The 21,211-nt window shown below is 39.8% G+C and overlaps 1 protein-coding gene across 1 annotated transcript in view; it reads left to right on the top strand.

The window, feature by feature from the left end:
* The window catches only part of LOC126331644 (mitochondrial uncoupling protein 4), a 427,006-nt gene that overhangs the window by 242,417 nt on the left and 163,378 nt on the right, over window positions 1–21,211 (top strand). The window contains exon 4 of the mRNA XM_049996509.1: window positions 11,257–11,444. Coding sequence (XP_049852466.1) covers window positions 11,257–11,444 — 188 coding nt within the window. The remainder of the gene's footprint in view (window positions 1–11,256; window positions 11,445–21,211) is intronic.

Genomic DNA, 21,211 nt, shown 5'->3' with positions numbered 1-21,211 from the left:
TGGCAATGCCAGCCACTTGTGCTGGCAAAACATCAGAAAAATTACCAAACAAACGTCGGCTGAAGAACACAAGACAGAAGCCAATAGGCAATTTGTCAAAAAGTGGTTACAAAAGCCTTAACAACTCTAAACTCATCTACTGCACTTAGTGCCTCACTGGCTAGTTTCATTCCCTCTACAATGGTCGATTTAGTTTGACTACATTCCATTACTTTTGTTGATGTTGTTGTTGTGGTCTTCAGTCCAGAGACTGGTTTGATGCAGCTCTCCATGCTACCCTATCCTGTGCAAACTTCTTCATCTCCAAGTAACTACTGCAACCTATGTACTTCTGAATCTGCTTAGTGTGCTTAGTGTATTCATCTCTTCTACGATTTTTACCCTCATGCTTCTCTCCAATTCTAAATTGGTGATCCCTTGATGCCTCAGAACGTGTCCTTCCAATCGATCCCATCTTTCAATCAGGTTGTGCCACAAATTCCTCTTCTCCCCAATTCTGTTCAGTACCTCCTCATTAGTTACATGACCTAACCATCTAATCTTCAGCATTGTTCTGTAGCACCACATTTCAAAAGCTTCTATTCCCTTTTTGTCTAAACTAGTTATCATCTATGTTTCACTTTCCTACATGGCAACACTCCATACAAATACTTTCAGAAAAGACTCCCTGATACTTAAATATATGCTCAATGTTCACAAATTTCTCTTCTTCAGAATTGCTTTTCTTGCCATTGCCAGTCTACATTTTATATCCTCTCTACTTCGACCATCATCAGTTATTTTGCTCCCCAAATAGCAAAACTTCTTTACAACATGAAGTGTCTCATTTCCTAATCTAATTTCTTCAGCATCACCCAACTTAATTCGACTTAATTCGACTACATTCCATTATCCTCGTTTTGCTTTTGTTGATGTTCATCTTATATCCTCCTTTCAAGGCACTGTCCATTCCATTCAACTGCTCTTCCAAGTCCTTTGCTGTCTCTGACAGAAGTACAATCAGCAAACCTCAAATGTATTATTTCTTCTCCATGGATTTTAATTCCTTCTCCAAATTTTTCTTTTGTTTCCTTTACTGCTTACTCAATATACAGATTGAATAACATTGGTGATAGGCTACAACCCCGTTTCACTTCCTTCTCTATTGCTGCTCCCCTTTCATGCCCCTTGAGTCTTATAACTGCCATCTGGTTTCTGTATAAATCGTAAATAATTATTTTTTCTCGTGTAATTTTTGTTATTATTTGTATTATCAACTTTTCATTTCTCCACATAACTATTTTCATCTTTAATTGTTTTTCTCATGTAATTTTGTTAATTATTACATAAGGTAGTCTCACTTCCATGCTTAATTAGCAACCCACCATCATACTTTAGTTGTAATCCTCATAGGTGAAATTAATATCACACTCTGTCGTAACGTGCAGATTACTCCCATTGTGTTTAGCGAAATTCCTTCCCCTGCCAGCCTACGGCTGCTTCCAGAACCGTTGCAGACCTTGCTGACCTTGGCCGCAGATCCCGTTGCCTCCCCAGGGACCTACTCCCTCCCCTTCCCGGCCGCTTTCACTGCACAGAACTGGGAGGACAGTCCCTCACCCCCCCCCCCCCCTCTCCTTCACACGCCTTCCGCATTCCTCATGCCAGACCCTCTAGTCACTGCCAACCACGACCTGCAAACATCGGTTGGCAACCTCCTCGGGCAATCAACATCCGAACGCACCAAGTTGCATATTGCACATGTAAATGTCCAGTCTCTGCCAGCTCACTTCGACGAGTTCAAATATATATTTCAAACTGCTGATATACACATAATACTTTTGTCAGAGACTTGGCTCAAACCAAGTATTCCTACAACTTCCGTAAACCTAGATGGCTATATCTTTCTCAGGCACGACAGATGCAACAGATGAGGGGGCGGAGTAGGGGCTTACATACGCTCTGATTTGTCACCTACAGTACTACACACATCCGACAACAATGTAGATAAACAAGTGGAATATATGTTCATAGAGATCAAATCACTTAACAGAAAGTGCTTAATATGTGTCCTTTACAAACCTCCTAAAGTAGGTGGGTTCGCCTGCTTCGAAACTGCCCTCTCTAGTCTCGAATCATCATATGAACATGTAATTATAGCAGGTGACACTAACATTAATTTTCTGTGCAATAGTCCTTCCACTGGGAAATTTAAGAGGATGCTTTCTTCCTTAAATATGACGCTACTTGAGCTGGCACCTTCTCATCACACGACTACCAGTCACACTTTCATTGATATATTCGCAACAAATTCTCCGAACAGAATAATCCGCACCTCTCAAATATCTGCACCTGGCCAGTCTGCCCATACTAGAATGTCCTAGAAAGAAACAAAAACTGTCTACAAACCGAGACCTGAAACACATAAATTTGCCTGAACTCGAAACTGAGGCACAAGAAATAGTTTGGGTGATGACCTCGACTCCCCTCATGGACATAAACGACAAACTCCACGATTTCACTAACAAAATTACTCAACTGTATGACAAATATGCTCCAATAAAGACCAGAAAAGTAAAAAAGGCAACCTGCACCCTGGCTGACTGATGAACTAAAACAGCTCATGAATCTCAGAGATGCTGCACATCGATCATACAAGATACGCCCTACACCTGAAAATCATGCTGTATACAAGCAGAAACGAAACAAAGTCAGTCAAGCGGTCAGAAACGCTAAGCTCAGACATGCCCGTACATTAGCTGACAATAGATGTAGACCAGCTATTCTGTGGAAAAATCTTCGTAGTCTCGGTTTAGGCAAAATAAAAGTTTCAGAAAATCACATGGTCCCAGCTGAAGAACTAAACCGTTTCTTCACGTTACCTACAACCAAAATTGTACCGCAAAAAAACAAACAAACAGAGAATCATTGATTACTTCATGGGGTTGAACGACTGTAGCAAAGAAAAATTTTATCTACAGCACGTCACTTGCAGTACTGTCAAGAAAGCCATAATGCGGATTAGATCAGCATCTACTGGACATGATGGTATCACTATCCAGATGGTAAAACTTATTATTGACCAACTACTGCCCTCTATAACAGACATTTTCAACGATTCATTAATCACAAGTGTTTTCCCTGAGGCCTGGAAACTGGGACAAATGAAGCCACTGCCTAAAAAGGACATAGCCACAGCACCCTCTGACTACCACCCCATCTGCCTTCTTCCTACACTATCAAAGGCCTTAGAATATATAGTTCATGACCAGCTCACCATCTACCTCACTACTAACAATCTATTAGACGAATACCAATCAGGTTTCCATAAACATCGAAGCACAACATCTGCTCTGATAAAGGTGAAAGATGACCTGAAACTTGCCATGGACAGACAAGAAGCGACTATCATTTGCTTCTTAGATTTCAGCAAAGCATTTGATACTGTCGACTTCAACATCTTACTGGCCAAACTTAGCGGTCTAAATTTCTCACGAAGTGCAGTGCAATGGTTTCGCTCATACATGACTTCTCGTCAGCAACGCGTCCTATCTGGGAATATAAAATCACAATGGCGGCAGGTAGTGTCAGGCATTCCCCAAGGCTCAGTATTAGGTCCTATACTCTTCTCTCTGTATGTAAACGATGTGTCATCGGTTCTGACCTATTGCAAATACCATATGTATGCTGATGACCTTCAGTTGTATCTAAGTGCGAAACCAAGCAATCTCAAGAAAGCTATTGAAAATTTCAATACTGACCTCGATGCACTGTCAAAATGGGCACAGGACATAGGTCTAAAACTAAACCCATCTAAAACCCAAGCGGTACTTGTTGCTCACTCTAAGCTCATTAGCCCAAAACATCGGGAATCCGTACCACCTCTTATCCTAAATGGAACAAATATTAACTTCTCTCCCTCAGCAAAGAGTTTGGGAGTAATAATAGATGAAAATCTAAATTGGACAGAGCATGTAACTGCAGTGTGCAAAAAGCATCAGCATCCCTTCATGTCCTACAAAAATATAAAAAACTCTTCCCTTTCGATCTGAAAAAGAAATTAGTACAAACGCTTATACTCCCAATCATGGACTACAGCGATATTATCCTACAAGGCCTCTCAGGAAAATTCCCGACGTCTAGAACTGGTCATGAATGCCTGTGTCCGATATACGTGTGATGTTGGACTTTTTGATCACATTTCACCAGCATATGCAAAATGGTCCTGGCTGCGTGCAGACAAGCGCAGAGATTTCCATACACTCTGTCTCATCTACTGCCTTATAAATGTAAACTGTCCCTCATATCTCTCCTCGTCCCTAACGCTCATGTCAGAACAACATGACAGAAACACACGTTCCCATTATAATAAAATCCTCTCCGTTCCACTGCATCGCTCAGTCACCTTCTCCAAGTCCTTTACAGTAGCGGGAACCCAACTCTGGAATAACCTTCCTCATTATGTTAGAGAATTTAAAAGCATGTCCAGCTTCAAAAAACAGTTAATGACATATCTACTTAAGCAACAGTAATGCCTTCCTCTGTACATGAATTCACTTCACCTCACTACTTCCCTCTTTCCCCCTCCTTAAATCTCCATTCCCCAAAACACGCTTAACTAGTAAACATCTACTTTACACACATCTGCACAAACCTTCATTACTATTGCCAATCCTTCTCATGTTTGTCATTATTATTTGATTTTTTTACTGTTATTATTATTGCTTATTTTTGCTTTTATCATAATCTGTATGTATAGTACCTGCTGTAAAAATACTGCCAGCATTTAATTTATTAGGTCTTAGTCATGTTTATCATTACATTTTTTTTGCTGTTATTATTATTGCTTTTATCATAATCTGTATGTATAGCACATTTTGTAAAAATAGTGCCGCATTTACTTTATTAGGTCTTAGTCACTACTCTTTATTCATATTGTCACTAGAGTAAGCTAATATTCTCATTTAAACTATGGTCATGATGTAACTCTGATGTGTGAAATGCTGCATGTGTGGAACACTGGTCCGATGTAAGAGAGGGCCTGATGGCCCAAATCTGATCAGGTTAAATAAATAAATAGCCTTTTGTTCCCTATATTTTACACCTGCCACCTTCATAATTTCAAAGAGAGTATTCCAGTCAACACTGTCAAAAGCTTTCTCCAACTCTACAAATGGTAGGAATGTAGGTTCACATTTCATTACTCTATATTCTTAGATAAGGCATTGGGTCAGTATTGCCTCAGGTTTTCCAACATGGAATCCAAACTGATCTTCTCTGTGGTCAACTACTACCAGGTTTTCCATTCATCTGTAAAGAATTCATGTTAGTATTTTGTAGCCATAGTTTGGAGATTTTCGCACCTGCTTTCTTTGGGATTGGAATTCTTATATTCTTCTTGAAGTATGAGGATATTTCACCTGTGTCATACATCTTTCTCACCAGATGATAGAGTTTTGTCATGGTTGGCTCTCCCAAGGCTATCAGTAGTTCTAATGGAATTTTATCTACTCCACTTAGATCTTTCAGTGCTCTGTCAAATTCTGCAGGCAGTATCATATCTCCCATTTCATCTTCGTCTACATCCTCTTCCATTTCTATAATATTGTCCTCAAGTACATTGCTCTTGTGTAGACACTCTGTATACTCCTTCCATCTTTCTGCTTTCCCTTCTTTTCTTAGGACTGGTTTTCCATCACAGATCTTGATGTTTATACAAGTTCATTTTATCCAAAGGTCTCTTTAATTTTCCTGTAGGCAATATCTATCTTACCCCTAGAGATATATGCGTCTACATCCTGACATTTGTCCTCTAGCCATCCTTGCTTAGCCATTTTGCACTTCCTCTTAATCTCAATTTTTAAACATTTGTAGTCCTTTCCACTTCATTTTTAAATTTTCTCCTTTCATCAATTAAATCCAATATGTCCTCTGTTACCCAAGGAACTCTACTAGCCCTCATCTTTTTATCTACTTGATTCTCTGCTGCCTTCACTATTTCATCTCTATAGCTACTCATTCTTGTTCTGTTCTTTCTTTCCCCCATATTGGTCATAATTCCCTAACACTCTCTCTGAAACTCTCTACAACCTTTGGTTCTTTCAGTTTATCCAGGTCCCATCTCCTTATATTCCTGCCTTTTTGCAGTTTCTTCAGTTTTAGTGTACAGTTCATAACCAATAAACTATGGTTAGAGTCCACATCTGTCCCTGGAAATGTCTTACAATTTAAAACCTCGTTCCTAAATCTCTGTCTTATCGTTATATAATCTGTCTGAAATCTTCCATTGTCTCAAGGCCTCTTCCACACTTACCACCTTCTTTCATGATTCTTAAACCAAGTGATAGCTATGATTAAGTTATGCTCTTCGCAAAATTCTACCAGGCATCTTCCTCTTTCATTCCTTATCGGCAGTCCATATTCACTTACTACTTTTCCTTCTCTTCCTTACCCAACTATCAAATTCCAGTCCCCCATGACTATTAACTCTCTGAATAATTTCTTTTATCGTCTCGTACATTTCTTCAGTCGTTTCATCATCTACAGAGCTATTTGGCATGCAAATGTGTACTACTGTGGTAGACTTGGGCTTTATGTCTATCTTGGCTACAATAATTCATTCACTATGAAGGTTCATAGTAGCTTACATGTGCCACATTTTTATTCATTATTAAAACTGTTCCTCCATTACCCCTATTTGATTTTGTATTTATAACCCCGTATTCACCTTGCCGGAAGTATTATTCCTCTTTCTACCAAATTTCACTAATTCCCACTATATCTAACTTTAATGTATCCATTTCCATTTTTAAATTTTCTAACCTACCTTTCCAGTTAAGGGATCTGTCATGCCACCCTCCGATCTGTATAATGCCAGTTTTCTTTCTCCTAATACTAACATCCTCCTGAGTAGTCTCTGCTTGGATATCTGAATGGGGGATTATTTCACCTCTGGAATATTTTACCCAGGACGACGCCATCATCATTTAACTATACAGTAAAGCTGCATGCCCTCAAGAAAAATTATGGCTGTAGTTTCCCCTTGTTTTCAGCCATTTGCAGTACCAGCACAGTAATGTTACAAGGCCACATCACTCAATCATACAGACTGTTGCCCCTGCAACTACTGAAAAGTCTGCTGCCCCTCTTTGGGAACCATACATTTGTCTGGCCTCTCAACAGATAACGCTCCATTGTAGTTTCACTTACGTTATGGCTATCTGTATCACTGAGGCATGCAAGCCTTCCCCCCAATGGCAAGGTCCACGGTTCATGTGCGTTGGTTGATAGTCTGGTTATAATCTCTTTTCAAGAGGCTGTACATTATGTTCATCTGTTCTTCCACGCCCTTTGCCAACTCTGACAGAATTACAATGTCACCAACAAATGACAGTTTTTATTATTTCTGCCTGATCTTTAATCCTCCCTCCAAATTTCTCTATTGTTTTCTTACTTCTTGCTCAGGGTATAGATTGAACAACATAGGGAGTAAGCTACAACCCTTACTTACTACGTTTTCAACTACCACTTCTCTTACATGTTCTTCAACTGTTGTCATTACAGTCTGGCTTCTATACAAGATATGACTAACCTTTCACTCCCCTGCAACTGTTAAAAATTTCAGAGAGTGTATTCTGGTTAATAATGTCAAAAGTCTCCTGTAAATCTACAAATACTATAAATGTAGGTTTGCCTTTCTTTAACCTGTCTCCTAAGATAAGTCATAGAGTCAGTGCTGCCTCATGTGTTCCTATTTCTCTGAAACCCAAGCTGATCTTTCCTATGATCGGTCTCTACCAGTTTTTCTGTTCTTCTATAAATAATTTGTGTCAGTATTTTGCAAACATGACTTATTACACTAATAGTCAGGTATATTCACACTTGTTAGCACCTTCATTCTGTGAATTTGGAAAAAAGGGAAATTAAATGGAACATCATATGGCAGTTACAGCAAGCACACAACAGTGTTACACCATAAATTTTGGCTGTGTAAGAGATTTTACAGTCATATATGCCAGTCACTTCCTTGGAACACAGTTGTCAGTGAGTGGAAAAAAGGTGGAATTATTGCAGTAATTATGTAACAGCTGCTCTGTGATTAAGGGAAAAAATGCTTCCCCAAACCAGCTATTGCTGCTGAAATTTGTAGAAGGTACAACTGTAACTAACAAATGTATATTTGCAACAAAATATATTGTGGGCAACACTCATAAGCTTACAAATATGTAACTTTATTCACTTAGACACACACTGAAATTAGGGGAATGATTGTCTGAATGAGGATACTACTGCCAGAATAGTATGAAGCAAAAATGTAGATGATCACTGATGCTATCATATATTAATGAAAATAATTAATTTCTGAAAATACAATGTAATTGTGTAGAATAAAAAATGTATTCACCAAGCAATGGCAGGGGAACACACATTCAAAGATATTGAAATTTTTAAGCTTTTGAAGCTAGTGACTCCCTCTTCTGACAGAAGTGTTGAAGGGGAAGGAAGAGGGCTGACGGAAAAGGACTGGTGGGGTTTAAGGAATGGGGAGAGTTGAAAAAAATCCATCCAGGACCCCAGGTCAGGGGAGACGTATCAGATGGGTAAGTCTCCCCTGACTCGGAGTTCTGAGTGACTCTTCTGAACTTATGCCAGAAGAAGGAGCCACTGGCTCTGAAAGCTGCAAATTTCAATATCTTTATATGCATGTTCTCCTGCTGGCACTTTATGAGTAAATTTTTTATCTGTCCTATTACATGAGGCTATAGTATGAAATACTTTCTCACAGTACACTGCCTATACATTACATGAGCCTGTCCAGTCTTGTTTCCAGTCCTGTATCCAAAAGGTTATTATCATGTGAGTAACTCAGGTGAATAATGTACCTCAGCCCACCAGTCCCTGCACCTGATCAGTCACAGGCCTTTATTACTTGAACAACAATTGGATCATGTGTGAACGCTGCCCTGTCATATACAAGCTGTGCTGCAATTGGCATGAAGTGTTGGCCATGACAGCCAGCCCACTATCTGCATGCATGAATGGCTACCCCCAAACTTTGCTGTGACTAACTGCTAACTCGGTCGCCCATTTACTGAACTAGCTGCAACCCAAAATACCATTTACAGCAAGAGGCAATTTAATACATGTACTATTTGGGTCATCCCTCCAGTACCAACTCCTCTGAACTATGTAGGTTTTAACTTTTATTCCACCACATCTTCTGTTAATGCAATTCCACTTGCCTGGACCACCAGAACCTCTGCTGAACCCGTTTCTCAGGAGCCTCTCCCCTGCACACTTCTTTCCTCACACTTGCTTCTCCTGTCATTGTCCTCCTCCTTCCTAACCTATTCTGATACTGTATTAGGGCTGTTGATCAAATATCAATATATTGATATTTGTTCCAAAAAATGTCAATATATATCAGTGATAATTTCCCCCCCGATATATCAATATCAAAATGGCAATATTGAGTGCCATTTCTTTCACAATTTTTTGTGCTTATTTGAAGTTGTTCTTTTGAAATAGTAGTAGAACATACTACTTTTTGAGCTTTCATCACATCCAGTCTTTTCTTTGAATGTGTGAAGCAAGTGTATGTGGCACAAAATTAGTTGTCCAATTGCAATGGGTGTGGCAGTGTGAATTGGATAACAAGATTACCAATGTAAAGAAATAGCGCACCAGTTCTGTTAAAAAAACAATTTTTAATGCAACTAGTGTGCTATTTCTTCACATTGGCATTCTTCAAAAAAGATGCTGAAAATGATGAACACAATCTAAATGACTAAATTGGTCATTGCAGTGGGCAGAGACACAAGAGGGGAAATGCCAATGTAATCAGTGCTTGGCGCTACCAACAGAAACTGAACATTTAGCTTCACCATACAGTTTGGCAGTTGGCATTGGCAGAAATGAAAAACCAGGGAAGTGGACATGAAGTGTTCCACACAAATCCGATATGTGCCACCTTCATGCAGTTAACATTATTAGCAAAGTAGTTGTCACCGAACATGCACATGCATTTTTTTTTTCAATTCTTGCTCTAAGGGGGATAAGCAGGCTGCTAGTATGTTGATGTATAGAATATCTAATAATAAATCAATGCTTAAACACACAGCTCTAAAACTTTCAATATATTTACGATGTGAAGCCAATACTGTTATGGGCTGATATGTTGATATTTTTTCCATCAATATATTGATGCTTTTTCTCTTGATAATGATATATTTTCAAATATCAATATTCTTAAAAATATCAACAGTCCTATACTCTATTCCATCCTCTCCCTCTCCCTCTCCCTCTCCCTCTCCCTCTCCCTCTCCCTCTCCCTCTCCCTCTCCCTCTCCCTCTCCCTCTCCCTCTCCCTCTCCCTCTCCCTCTCCCTCTCCCTCTCCCTCTCCCTCTCCCTCTCCCTCTCCCTCTCCCTCTCCCTCTCCCTCTCCCTCTCCCTCTCCCTCTCCCTCTCCCTCTCCCTCTCCCTCTCCCTCTCCCTCTCCCTCTCCCTCTCCCTCTCCCTCTCCCTCTCCCTCTCCCTCTCCCTCTCCCTCTCCCTCTCCCTCTCCCTCTCCCTATGATGTGTGAGGTGTGAGATGTTAGTTCCGTCTCTGCATCAACTATAGTTGATTATTATAGCTATAATTGTCATAGATAACTTGTTGTTTTTCTGTATTTTTTGCTAGTTAGAGTATTTTAATATCTTTTCTTTTTCTATTAGTTCTGTTTTATAATATTTTTAGAAAATTATTATTGTGATTCTTTTGAAATGTATATTAATGTATGTATATGTGTTTTTACATCATTCAGTGTAAATATTTAAGTGTAGAAACTAGGGACCATATGCCTAGCAAACAACTACTACTGTCATAATGCTTATGACTGTAATCATTGTTGTCATCATCAGTCTAATAATAAAGCTTTAATCAGCTGACATATTAATCATATGTCATACAAGTAGGAAGGAATACCCAAGTAGTGAAGTAAATGAACGCTGTTTGATTGTGAATGAAGGGACATGATGTTGTTAACTACTTGTACATTTAAGAGTGCGAGAGAGTCTACTGTACACCAAAGGCTTAGTATTTTTTATAAAAGTTGCCCTCTTTTAACAAAGGAAGCCCTTATGTCAAAACATTTGTGGTGCTTAATATGTCTTTTTTTCCCTTGTTAGTTTCCCCCTGTCAGTGCAGTATGTTCTGTGTCATGATGTTTTCATGTCTCCATATCACTTCATGTTACAATCGGAAGATAACTATTACCCTTTCTTGTAATTTTAAGGGCCCTTACAGGGGAATGCTGCAAACTGGTGTTGGAATTGTTCGAGAAGAGGGCTTTTTGAAACTGTGGCAAGGAGTAACACCAGCTATCTACAGACATGTAGTGTACTCTGGCATCCGTATTGTCACATATGAGAAAATGCGTGATCAACTTTTTCACAAAGATCTGGACGGTTCTTTTCCTGTATGGTATGTTAATTACAATGATATAAAAGTCATTACAATAAACTGACAGTTCTGTGATGAAGCCAAAAAAGCTGTAGTTTAAATTGAACTGTTGCATTTGTTCATAAAGTAATGTGAACGTTTTACATTACTTTTTATTTTATTTTTACTAAAATTAAAATTTAACATGACTACTGAAGCTCAGAGGAAATGCCACATGCAGTTAGTTGCATAGCAACCATGAATTGTTTTAATATGCTTCAGGGACAATACTTATGTATATTTAATGTGATAACATGAAAAGCTTTGTTGATACTAATTTCGACAAAGTTGTGATTAGTTTAATAATTCTAGTAGCTGTAGTTACATTCACTGCATATTCACATGTCCAACAGTCTCGATGGGTAAGTATAAGACTATCAACTGAAATGTTTGGGGTTAAATCTCCAGTCGATTGTAGGTGGTATTCTTTAGACTTTAGCGATGATTTGGGTTTATGAGAAATGGAAAGCTACATCATGAATAAGAGTTTTCTTTCAGCTGTCAGGCTAAATGAGTTCACAAGCTTAGAGAAGATATGGCCATACCATGGCAAATAGGAGAATATTTAGAAACTCGTTTTAGTATTCAGGAGAACATTCTGGATGAGTGCAGATTTTCTGTTTGCTTAGTTTTCTTAGCTCATTCAAGAAGACAACAATGCTGGTTTCCAGAAACATACTACATCTAATTTTTACCCCCATCCTTGCCTGACCAAGCAAGAGTTATTCAAGAGCCTCAAGGGTAATGATCCTGACATCCACAAGACAGTAAACTCTAACCTACAGGTATCTTACTTCAGATTCAAAGTTGAATGTCTGCATTAAGTTTTCCTTTAGCATGCATCACGTGTTTAAAAATTAAAACACAACTCTAGAATAGATTGAAAATTTATGGTGTAGTTCCAACAGAGCATAAAGTTATTTTTCTATAATACTCAGTGTTAGAAAAACTGAACAAACTGTTAAGTGTATTGAGACAATAGATGGGTACATTATGATATTGTAATAAGTGAAAATTAGGCCCATATGAGAACAAGAGTGTATAGAAAATACTTGTATCAATTTAAGACTACAGAAGAATCACAATGTGACAATTTTTCCATTTTCTGATCATAATTCTGTATCTTTAAATTATGCAAGTGACTTCACTCTTGATATATGCTATTATTCTTTAATAGTGTACAAAGATCTTTTATAACTATATTCTGTACATTGTAAATACACATATACATCATCAACTGCATAACATCTAGCTTTTTTCATATCATTCACTCATCAAATATTACAAGCCGTAAATAATAAAATATCACCAGTTGGTGGTTTATGTGATCTTTCAAAGATGTTTAATTGTATGGATTAAGTTACCTCTTAGAAAAACTGAGGTTTTATGGGCTGGGTTTACAAACAACTGGTTTGAATCATACTTAACAAACAGATGGCAAAACATTGTGCTAAATAATTAAAACTTCTTTTTGTTACATTTATGAATGACCTTCCACTTAATATTTATCAAGCAAAAATGGTACTCTTTCCAGATGATAATAGTGTTATAATAAATCACATAAGAAAGACAGCGACCAAAGATATGTTAATACTGTTTTTCAAAGAATTATTAAATGGTTCTCTGTAAATGGACTCTCCATAAATTTTGGGAAAACTGTTGAATCCCATAGTGGGAGGTGCATGCCACAATGACTAGATGTTCCCAGGTAGCCAAAAGAACAATAGGACTTCATTACACTGTACTTCAAGAAATTCTTACATGGAACAGTTTCTGAAGTATTAATACTAAAGACTGTCCTGGTGTGATGAGGTTTGAGCAAACACAATGACAGTTTTTTTGAATGTACAAACTGCACCATTATGGTAATGTAGCTACTAAGTTGAGCATACTGGCTGTGCTAAATTTGGTAGCACTGATGTAGCCCAGAAATATCTGTATATGAGTGTAGTCCATGGTTGAAGCACTCTTGAAGACTCGATGTTTTGGATACATTATATGAGGCTGTATGCTAGAACTGGTGTGCACTGTGCTGCAACAAATGGAACAATGACTGTGGAACTGTTAGTGCAGTTGGCTCTTGGCTCAAGGCAGCATGGTTGTAAACTCGCGATGTTGACTGACTGGTGACTGGCAAGTGGCTGAGTGGTGTCCTTTAGAACTGTTCAGTGGAAAAGTACCAGGAAATCATGTCTTGTGGCTCACAGATGTGAATTAGTGCAGTTTCCAGCAAATGTGGCACCATCAGATACCACAACAGTTGCTGTAGGCTTTGCTGTGCAGTTAGTGGCTGGATTGAAAGGCACTGGCCAGAGTTGTTACATCCCTCTTCCCTATGGAGGAGGTGGTGGAGCCATTTTGCTATGTAGTCTATGGTGGTGACAGAGGTACCTGTCAAGGATACAACATTCCCTCTTTCCTGAGGAGGACATGGTGGAAGTGAACCTGCAAAACAGGAATCACCCAAGATCATTGTTGGAAAAAAGCCGAACATGTCACCAGGATTGCAGCAACACTTCTATGACCAGAGAAAAGGAGTGCCGGGAAAGTCAAATTGAAATCCCAAAGAGGTGGACATTATGGGGAGAGTAAAAGCCTCTGGATGTCAGTAGAGATAACCATGACTGGAGATGTCTGGGGCCAAAGACCAGGAAGGAGTAGTGCAGAGAAGGGTGCAGGGGAGGGCATGTTGAGTGGCACGGAGTTGCCTATTGGAAGAGAAGCCAAGTGTATAAGATGAGCGTGACCCATACTTTGAAGGGAAGAAGCTCGGGAGAGGAAGCAAGGCTCTGAAGATGCAGGCTGAACGTTGGCAATAGGCAGAAAGGGTGGCTGAACCAACATTTTTGGTGGGGACAAGGGGTGAACAGAGGGGTCAATAGAGGACAGAGCGATGTCCCGTTTGGATGAGAAGGAGAGGTCACAAAGGGGGCAGGAGCCGAGGGCACAAGAAGCACAAGAAGTCTGATGGAGGGAGCACTGACATAAGGCTAGCAACTTGAGGGCAGGGAAATGAGGGCACTTGTGGTGTTGGACCCTGAAGAGGCAATGGGTCCCATGGTGCTGGAACCTGAAGGGGTGCCAGGGCCAGTAGTGATGGTGCTGGTGGTGTTGGAACCTGAAGGGCGCTGGCATCAGCAATGAAGACACTGATGGTGCTGAAACCAGAAGAGGTAGTGGGGCCAGTGAGGCACTGGGGCAGGAGAGGTGTTGGTACCAGAGCCTGCAGGTTTAGTGCAGGGGGCTGAACTGCTGGAGAAGGGCAGAAGACAATCAACAGGGAATGCGGAAGCCTGGAGGAAATGTCTCAACTATGTGAAGGAGGTGGGCCATGAATCCAGGGCATCTTTGCACTCCAGAGGAGACGAAGTATGTGTCATGCACACTGGGGATGAGGTGCTGTTGGGACAGTCAGGCTGCTGGAAGAGAAGCTCAGAGGCACACCTTAGAGCTGTAATGCCTCTGAAACAAATATCAAGAACTATGCAAATACTGGTTGTGAAAGCTTGTGTTCTGTGATCATTTGAAATTACAAATACAACTGTTTTCTGTCAGTCAATTGTTTATTTTGTCACTACATGTTTCAATGTTTCACACCATCATCTTCAGGTTGAGAATTGTTAATTTAGATAGTTAGTTTTGGTGAAGAGTGTAGATATCTTTTCATAGTAGGAGACCACAGGCAGTGGAGGTCATGTTTGTCTTTAGAGGGATGGTAGAGTCATAAAAACTCTGCATACTGCTGTCTGTTGTATGTCCTCTCCACTGTACATTATGTTTACATTGTCACTTTGAAGATGCTTTACATGTTACAGTCACGGCCTCATAATGCCATCCTTTACAGATGAACTATCTATCTGACATTTCACCACAGACAGTTACATCCAAAATGCAAAGGAATAGCAACTAGAACACTAGGTAATCCATGTCCATGCAGACCACTCAAATCCAAAAATGTACTCACTGTGTCAAGTCATCGGTCATGTGAAAGAGTCCCCAGTATTTACAGGAAGCCAATAGAAGCAGAATGGAGACGTTAACAACACAGGTGTCTAAGTGAGAGAAACACTGTTACAAATGAAAGAATGTGCATGTCCACTAGACAGAAACAAGGAAAAATAAGTAATAAAAGGCATATAATCATGGAACCTGACAGAATGAAAATTGTGAACACACAATTGAAGAGCTGAGCACTGTAACCTAATACCAAATAGTAATACACACAAAGCAGTGTTTCTCACAAAAAATTGCGTTAACAAAGAATTTGGAAACATGGCAGATGCAGTGACTGTTTGTGGCCCAAAACGAACAGATAGTGAAACCAACTAGCTGAAGTGCCACAGAACATAAGGAAAGGATGTATACAAAATGTTCAAATGTCTACTTAAACTGACTTAAACTAACTATGCTAGGAACAATGCATACACCCATGCTTGAGGGAGGACATGCACCTCTGGCGGGAGGGGCTGCGCAATCCGTGACGTGGCGCCTCAAACCGCACGGCCACTCCATGTGCAAGGGATGTACAAATGCAAATAAGTCAAAGTAAATGGCCAACAACAAGTGGTCTATGTTTGAATGTGGAACAGAAGCATGAAAAATACCATGCAGGGGCACACAAACACACAGAGGAAGGCTACCCACTTGAAAAGGAAGACATAGGGTATGAAGTCCCAGAACCAAAACAGTTATTGCTGAAAAGTGTACCCTAGATGCCACTGCTGAGACAAGAGCCTGCCAGAAATAAGTTTTTATTTCGCTGCCATAAGTGAATCCTGTTGTGGGAGGAGCATCGTACAATGAACAGATGTGCCCAGGTAACCAAAAGAACAATTGAATTTTATTACACAGTACTTCAGGGAAGTGTAAGAGAAACAGCTTATGGCATAATTACCACTAAATATTGTCCTGGTCTGGTAGGGGTTGGTACCAAACACAGTGACAGTTTATGAAATGAGTGAGTCGCTCCACTATGCTAACATGGCCACTAAGTTAAGTACACTGTCTGTCCTAAATCAGATAGCAGTGACATAGCCGGGAAACATCCATACATGGACATAGTCTGTGGCCGAAGCACTTGCGAGTTTGAATGCAGTATGTGAGACTGTAGGCTCAAACTGGTGTGTGATGTGCCCCAACAAATGGAACTCTGCTTGAGGGTCCACTTATGCAGTTAGGTCCTATCCCAGAGCACTTTAGCTAAGAGCCCTCCAATGCTGACTGAATGGGAACTGGCTGGGCAGCATTCAATAAAGCTGCCGAGTGGAAGAATACTAGGAAATTAGTATAATGTCACATGGCTCATGGAGGCAAGCTATTGCATCCATAGGATGTGATGCCACAAGATAACACAACAGCTGCCACAGGCATGATTGTGCTGTGCAGTTGAGTTGCATGTGCCCTGGCAGGATGGCAGCCTGCAGCACTCTGCTGTGGAGTTTCTGGCTGGATCGAAAGGCATTGACAGGAGTAACTACAAAACACTATATTCAGTTTTGTACAACAAACAGAGTCACACCAGCAATCAATGTAGCTTGCCAGCAGGAGTCAGTAAATAGGGTAGAATGTTTGAAATTTTCATGTGCAAATACTGACGAAAATTTGAACTTGACGAAACATATTACCAAGCTGCTCAAACAATTAAGTTCAGCTACTTTTGCTCTTCATACGATTGCTAGTCTTGGAAGCAAATGAATATTTCCTCTCAGTAATGCCATGGAGTAATTTTCTGGGTTACTTGTCACTTAGAAAGAAAGTATTGATTGCACAAATATGAGTGGTAAGAATAATATGTGGTGTTTATCCATGGTCATCATGTAGGTATCTCTGCAAGGTATTAACCATTTTGATACATCACAGTATATATGCTCACTAATGAAATTCATCATAAATAATCCAACACAATATGATAAGAATAATGATTCCCATTCCTACAACAGTAGATGAAAAGATAGATTTTATGTCAGTGGTTCAGAAAGGAGTTCAATAAGCAGAACAAAAATTTTTGATTGTTTGCCCAATAACATAAAATTTCTAACAGATAGAAAAGAAAGTTCTAAATGTAACCTAAAATTATTTCATCTGGACAGCTCTTCAAGTTCTTTGGATGAATTTTTATTTAAGAAGTGGTAGAAAAAAAAGTTTTAAGTGTAGTTGCATGAGTAGGACTAAAATAATGTGTTCAGTAATGTTAATACTAATCATGTATATATCTCCTGTAAACTGACTCATTCCATGTTATTTCCATAAAATATATTGTTGAGATGATCTATGGAACATGTGTGTATCCAACTAACTCATAATGTCAACACCAAGCCTTTACATAGAAGTCAAGCCAAAGAATGAACATGAATAATCTCAAGCACATTCCGTTTCTCTGATCAAAACCATAATTTTTGTCAAAAATATATATTCTCTCAGAACTAGACACTTCTCCAAAGTAGTCTGGTGATGACAGGAACTTCTATATTCACTCTGTGCAGCTATTTCCCCTCACAAAGTTACTGCAATCGCCATCCCATCCTGAATGCAGGCATCATCCCTTGGCATGACTCACTACATGCAAATAAAATAACAGAGCTGCGCAATATTTGTGCTCTGCTGTATTAAAACATATTTTGTGATTTAAGTTAGTGACACTCTTTCCTTGGTGTGAATATATAGGGATACTCATCACTCCTCTGAACACTGGTAAGTATAACCATTTTTCTTAATTTTTGTGGCATTTTTCTACTGTTTTACATACCTTTTATAAAGTCACTAAAATTGTCTGGAAACAAAGATTCCAAGACTTACCAAGCAGGAAAGCGCCGGTAGACAGGCACAATAAAATAACACACAACAACACACACACAAAATTTCGAGCCTTCGCAACCGGCGGCCGCCTCGTCAGGAAAGGGGGAAGGAAAAGGAAAGACGAAAGGATGCGGGTTTCAAGGGAGAGGGCAAGGAGTCACCCCAATCCTGGGAGCGGAAAGACTTACCTTAGGGGGAAAACTCGCGCGCACGCGCGCACACACACACACACACACACACACACACACACACACACACACACACACAAGACAGATGTCTGGATAAACTGAAAGAACCAGAGGTTGTACAGAGTTTCAGGGAGAGCATAAGGGAACAATTGTCAGGTATAGGGGAAAGAAATACAGTAGAAGAAGAATGGGTAGCTTTGATAGATGAATTAGTGACGGCAGCAGAGGATCAAGTAGGTAAAAAGACGAGGGCTAGTAGAAATCCTTGGGTAACAGAAGAAATATTGAATTTGATTGATGAAAGGAGAAAATATAAAAATGCAATAAATGAAGCAGGCAAAAAGGAATACAAACATCTCAAAAATGAGATTGACAGGAAGTGCAAAATTGCTAAGCAGGGATGGCTAGAGAACAAATGTAAGGATGTAGAGGCACATCTTACTAGAGGTAAGATAGATACTGCCTACAGGAAAATTAAAGAGACCTTTGGAGATAAGAGAACCACTTGTATGAACATCAAGAGCTCAGATGGAAACCCAGTTCTAAGCAAAGAAGGGAAAGCAGAAAGGTGGAACTAGTATATAGAGGGTCTATACAAGGGTGATGTACTTGAGGACAATATTATGGAAATGGAAAAGGATGTAGATGAAGATGAAATGGGAGATACGATACTGTGTGAAGAGTTTGACAGAGCACTGAAAGACCTGAGCTGAAACAAGGCCCTTGTAGTAGACAACATTCCACTGGAACTACTGACGGCCTTGGGAGAGCCAGTCCTGACAAAACTCTACCATCTGTTGAGCAAGATGTATGAGACAGGCGAAATACCCTCAGACTTCAAGAAGAATATAATAATTCCAATCCCAAAGAAAGCAGGTGTTGACAGATGTGAAAATTACTGAACAATCAGTTTAATAAGCCATAGCTGCAAAATACTAACACGAATTCTTTACAGACGAATGGAAAAACTAGTAGAAGCCGACCTCGGGGAAGATCAATTTGGATTCTGTAGAAATGTTGGAACACGTGAGGCGATTCTGACCTTATGACTTATCTTAGAAGAAAGATTAAGGAAAGGCAAACCTACGCTTCTAGCATTTGTAGACTTAGAGAAAGCTTTTGACAATGTTGACTGGAATACTCTCTTTCAAATTCTAAAGGTGGCAGGGGTAAAATACAGAGAGCGAAAGGCTATTTACAATTTGTACAGAAACCAGATGGCAGTTATAAGAATTGAGGGGCATGAAAGGGAAGCAGTGGCTGGGAAGGGAGTGAGACAAGGTTGTAGCCTATCCCCGATGTTATTCAATCTGTACATTGAGCAAGCAGTAAAGGAAACAAAAGATAAATTCGGAGTAGGTTTTAAAATCCATGGAGAAGAAATAAAAACTTTGAGGTTCATTGATGACATTGTAATTCTGTCAGAGACAGCAAAGGACTTGGAAGAGCAGTTGAATGTAATTGACAGTGTCTTGAAATGAGGATATAAGATGAACATCAACAAAAGCAAAACGAGATTAATGAAATGTAGTCGAACTACGTCGGGTGATGGTGAAGGAATTAGATTAGGAAATGAGACACTTCATGTAGTAAAGAAGTTTTGCTTTTTGGGGAGCAAAATAACTGATGATGTTCGAAGTAGAGAGGATATAAAATGTAGACTGGCAATGGCAAGCAAAGCGTTTCTGAAGAAGAGAAATTTGTTAACATCGAGTATAGATTTAATGGTCAGGAAGTCGTTTCCGAAAGTATTTGTATGGAGTGTAGCCATGTATGGAAGTGAAACATGGATGATAAATAGTTTAAACAGGAAGAGAGTAGAAGCTTTTGAAATGTGGTGCTACAGAAGAATGCTGAAGATTAGGTGGGTAGTTCACATAACTAATGAGGAAGTATTGAATAGAATTGGGGAAAAGAGAAGTATGTGGCACAACTTGACGAGAAGAAGAGACCGGTTGGTAGGACAAGTTCTGAGGCATCAAAGGATCACAAATTTAGCATTGGAGGGCCGCGTGGAGGGTAAAAATTGTAGAGGGAGACCAAGAGATGAATACACTAAGCAGATTCAGAAGGATGTAGGTTGCAGTAGGTACTGGGAGATGATGAAACTTGCACAGGATAGGGTAGCATGGAGAGCTGCATCAAACCAGTCTCAGGACTGAAGACCACAACAACAACAACAACAACAATTGGATAGATTGGGGATCAAGGTCGAAGGTAAGGAAAATTGGAGGAACAAGTATACACCTACAAATACGCCGGAGATCAATGACAGAAAAGAATACAGGAAAAGATTAGAATGTCACCAGTGGAGCCGCCAGGAGAAACGGAAAATGAAGATTACGGAATAAGAGCGGGAGAGAAGAAGAGAGAGAATGAAGAGGTTGTGGGAGAAGAAGAGGAAAATATAGTCCACAAAGGGCCTACCCATCATCCTACAGAAGCCGTAACACAAGGAGAAGAAGAAGATAATTGGATAGATAAAAAATCTACACACCACGCACTGGTGAAACACATTCATAAAAAGGGTTACAATTAGGCAAGTTTTGGAGGCACTGCTCCTTCTTCAGGCAGAGGGGTTGAAGGGGAAGGAAGAGGGCCAAAGGGAAAGGACTGATGAGGTTTAGAAAAAGGGGTAGCATTCAGAAAAGTCACCCGGGACCCCAGATCAGGGGAGACTTACCAGATGAGATGATAAGGAAAGACCACTGGATGAGATTTGAAAATCTGAGAGTTTAATAGTGGAAGGTAGGGTAATATGCAAGA

The sequence above is a fragment of the Schistocerca gregaria genome, chromosome 2 (genome assembly GCF_023897955.1).
Source record: "Schistocerca gregaria isolate iqSchGreg1 chromosome 2, iqSchGreg1.2, whole genome shotgun sequence".
Taxonomy (NCBI): Eukaryota; Metazoa; Arthropoda; class Insecta; order Orthoptera; family Acrididae; genus Schistocerca; species Schistocerca gregaria.
This window is presented reverse-complemented; position numbering and strand designations above follow the sequence as displayed.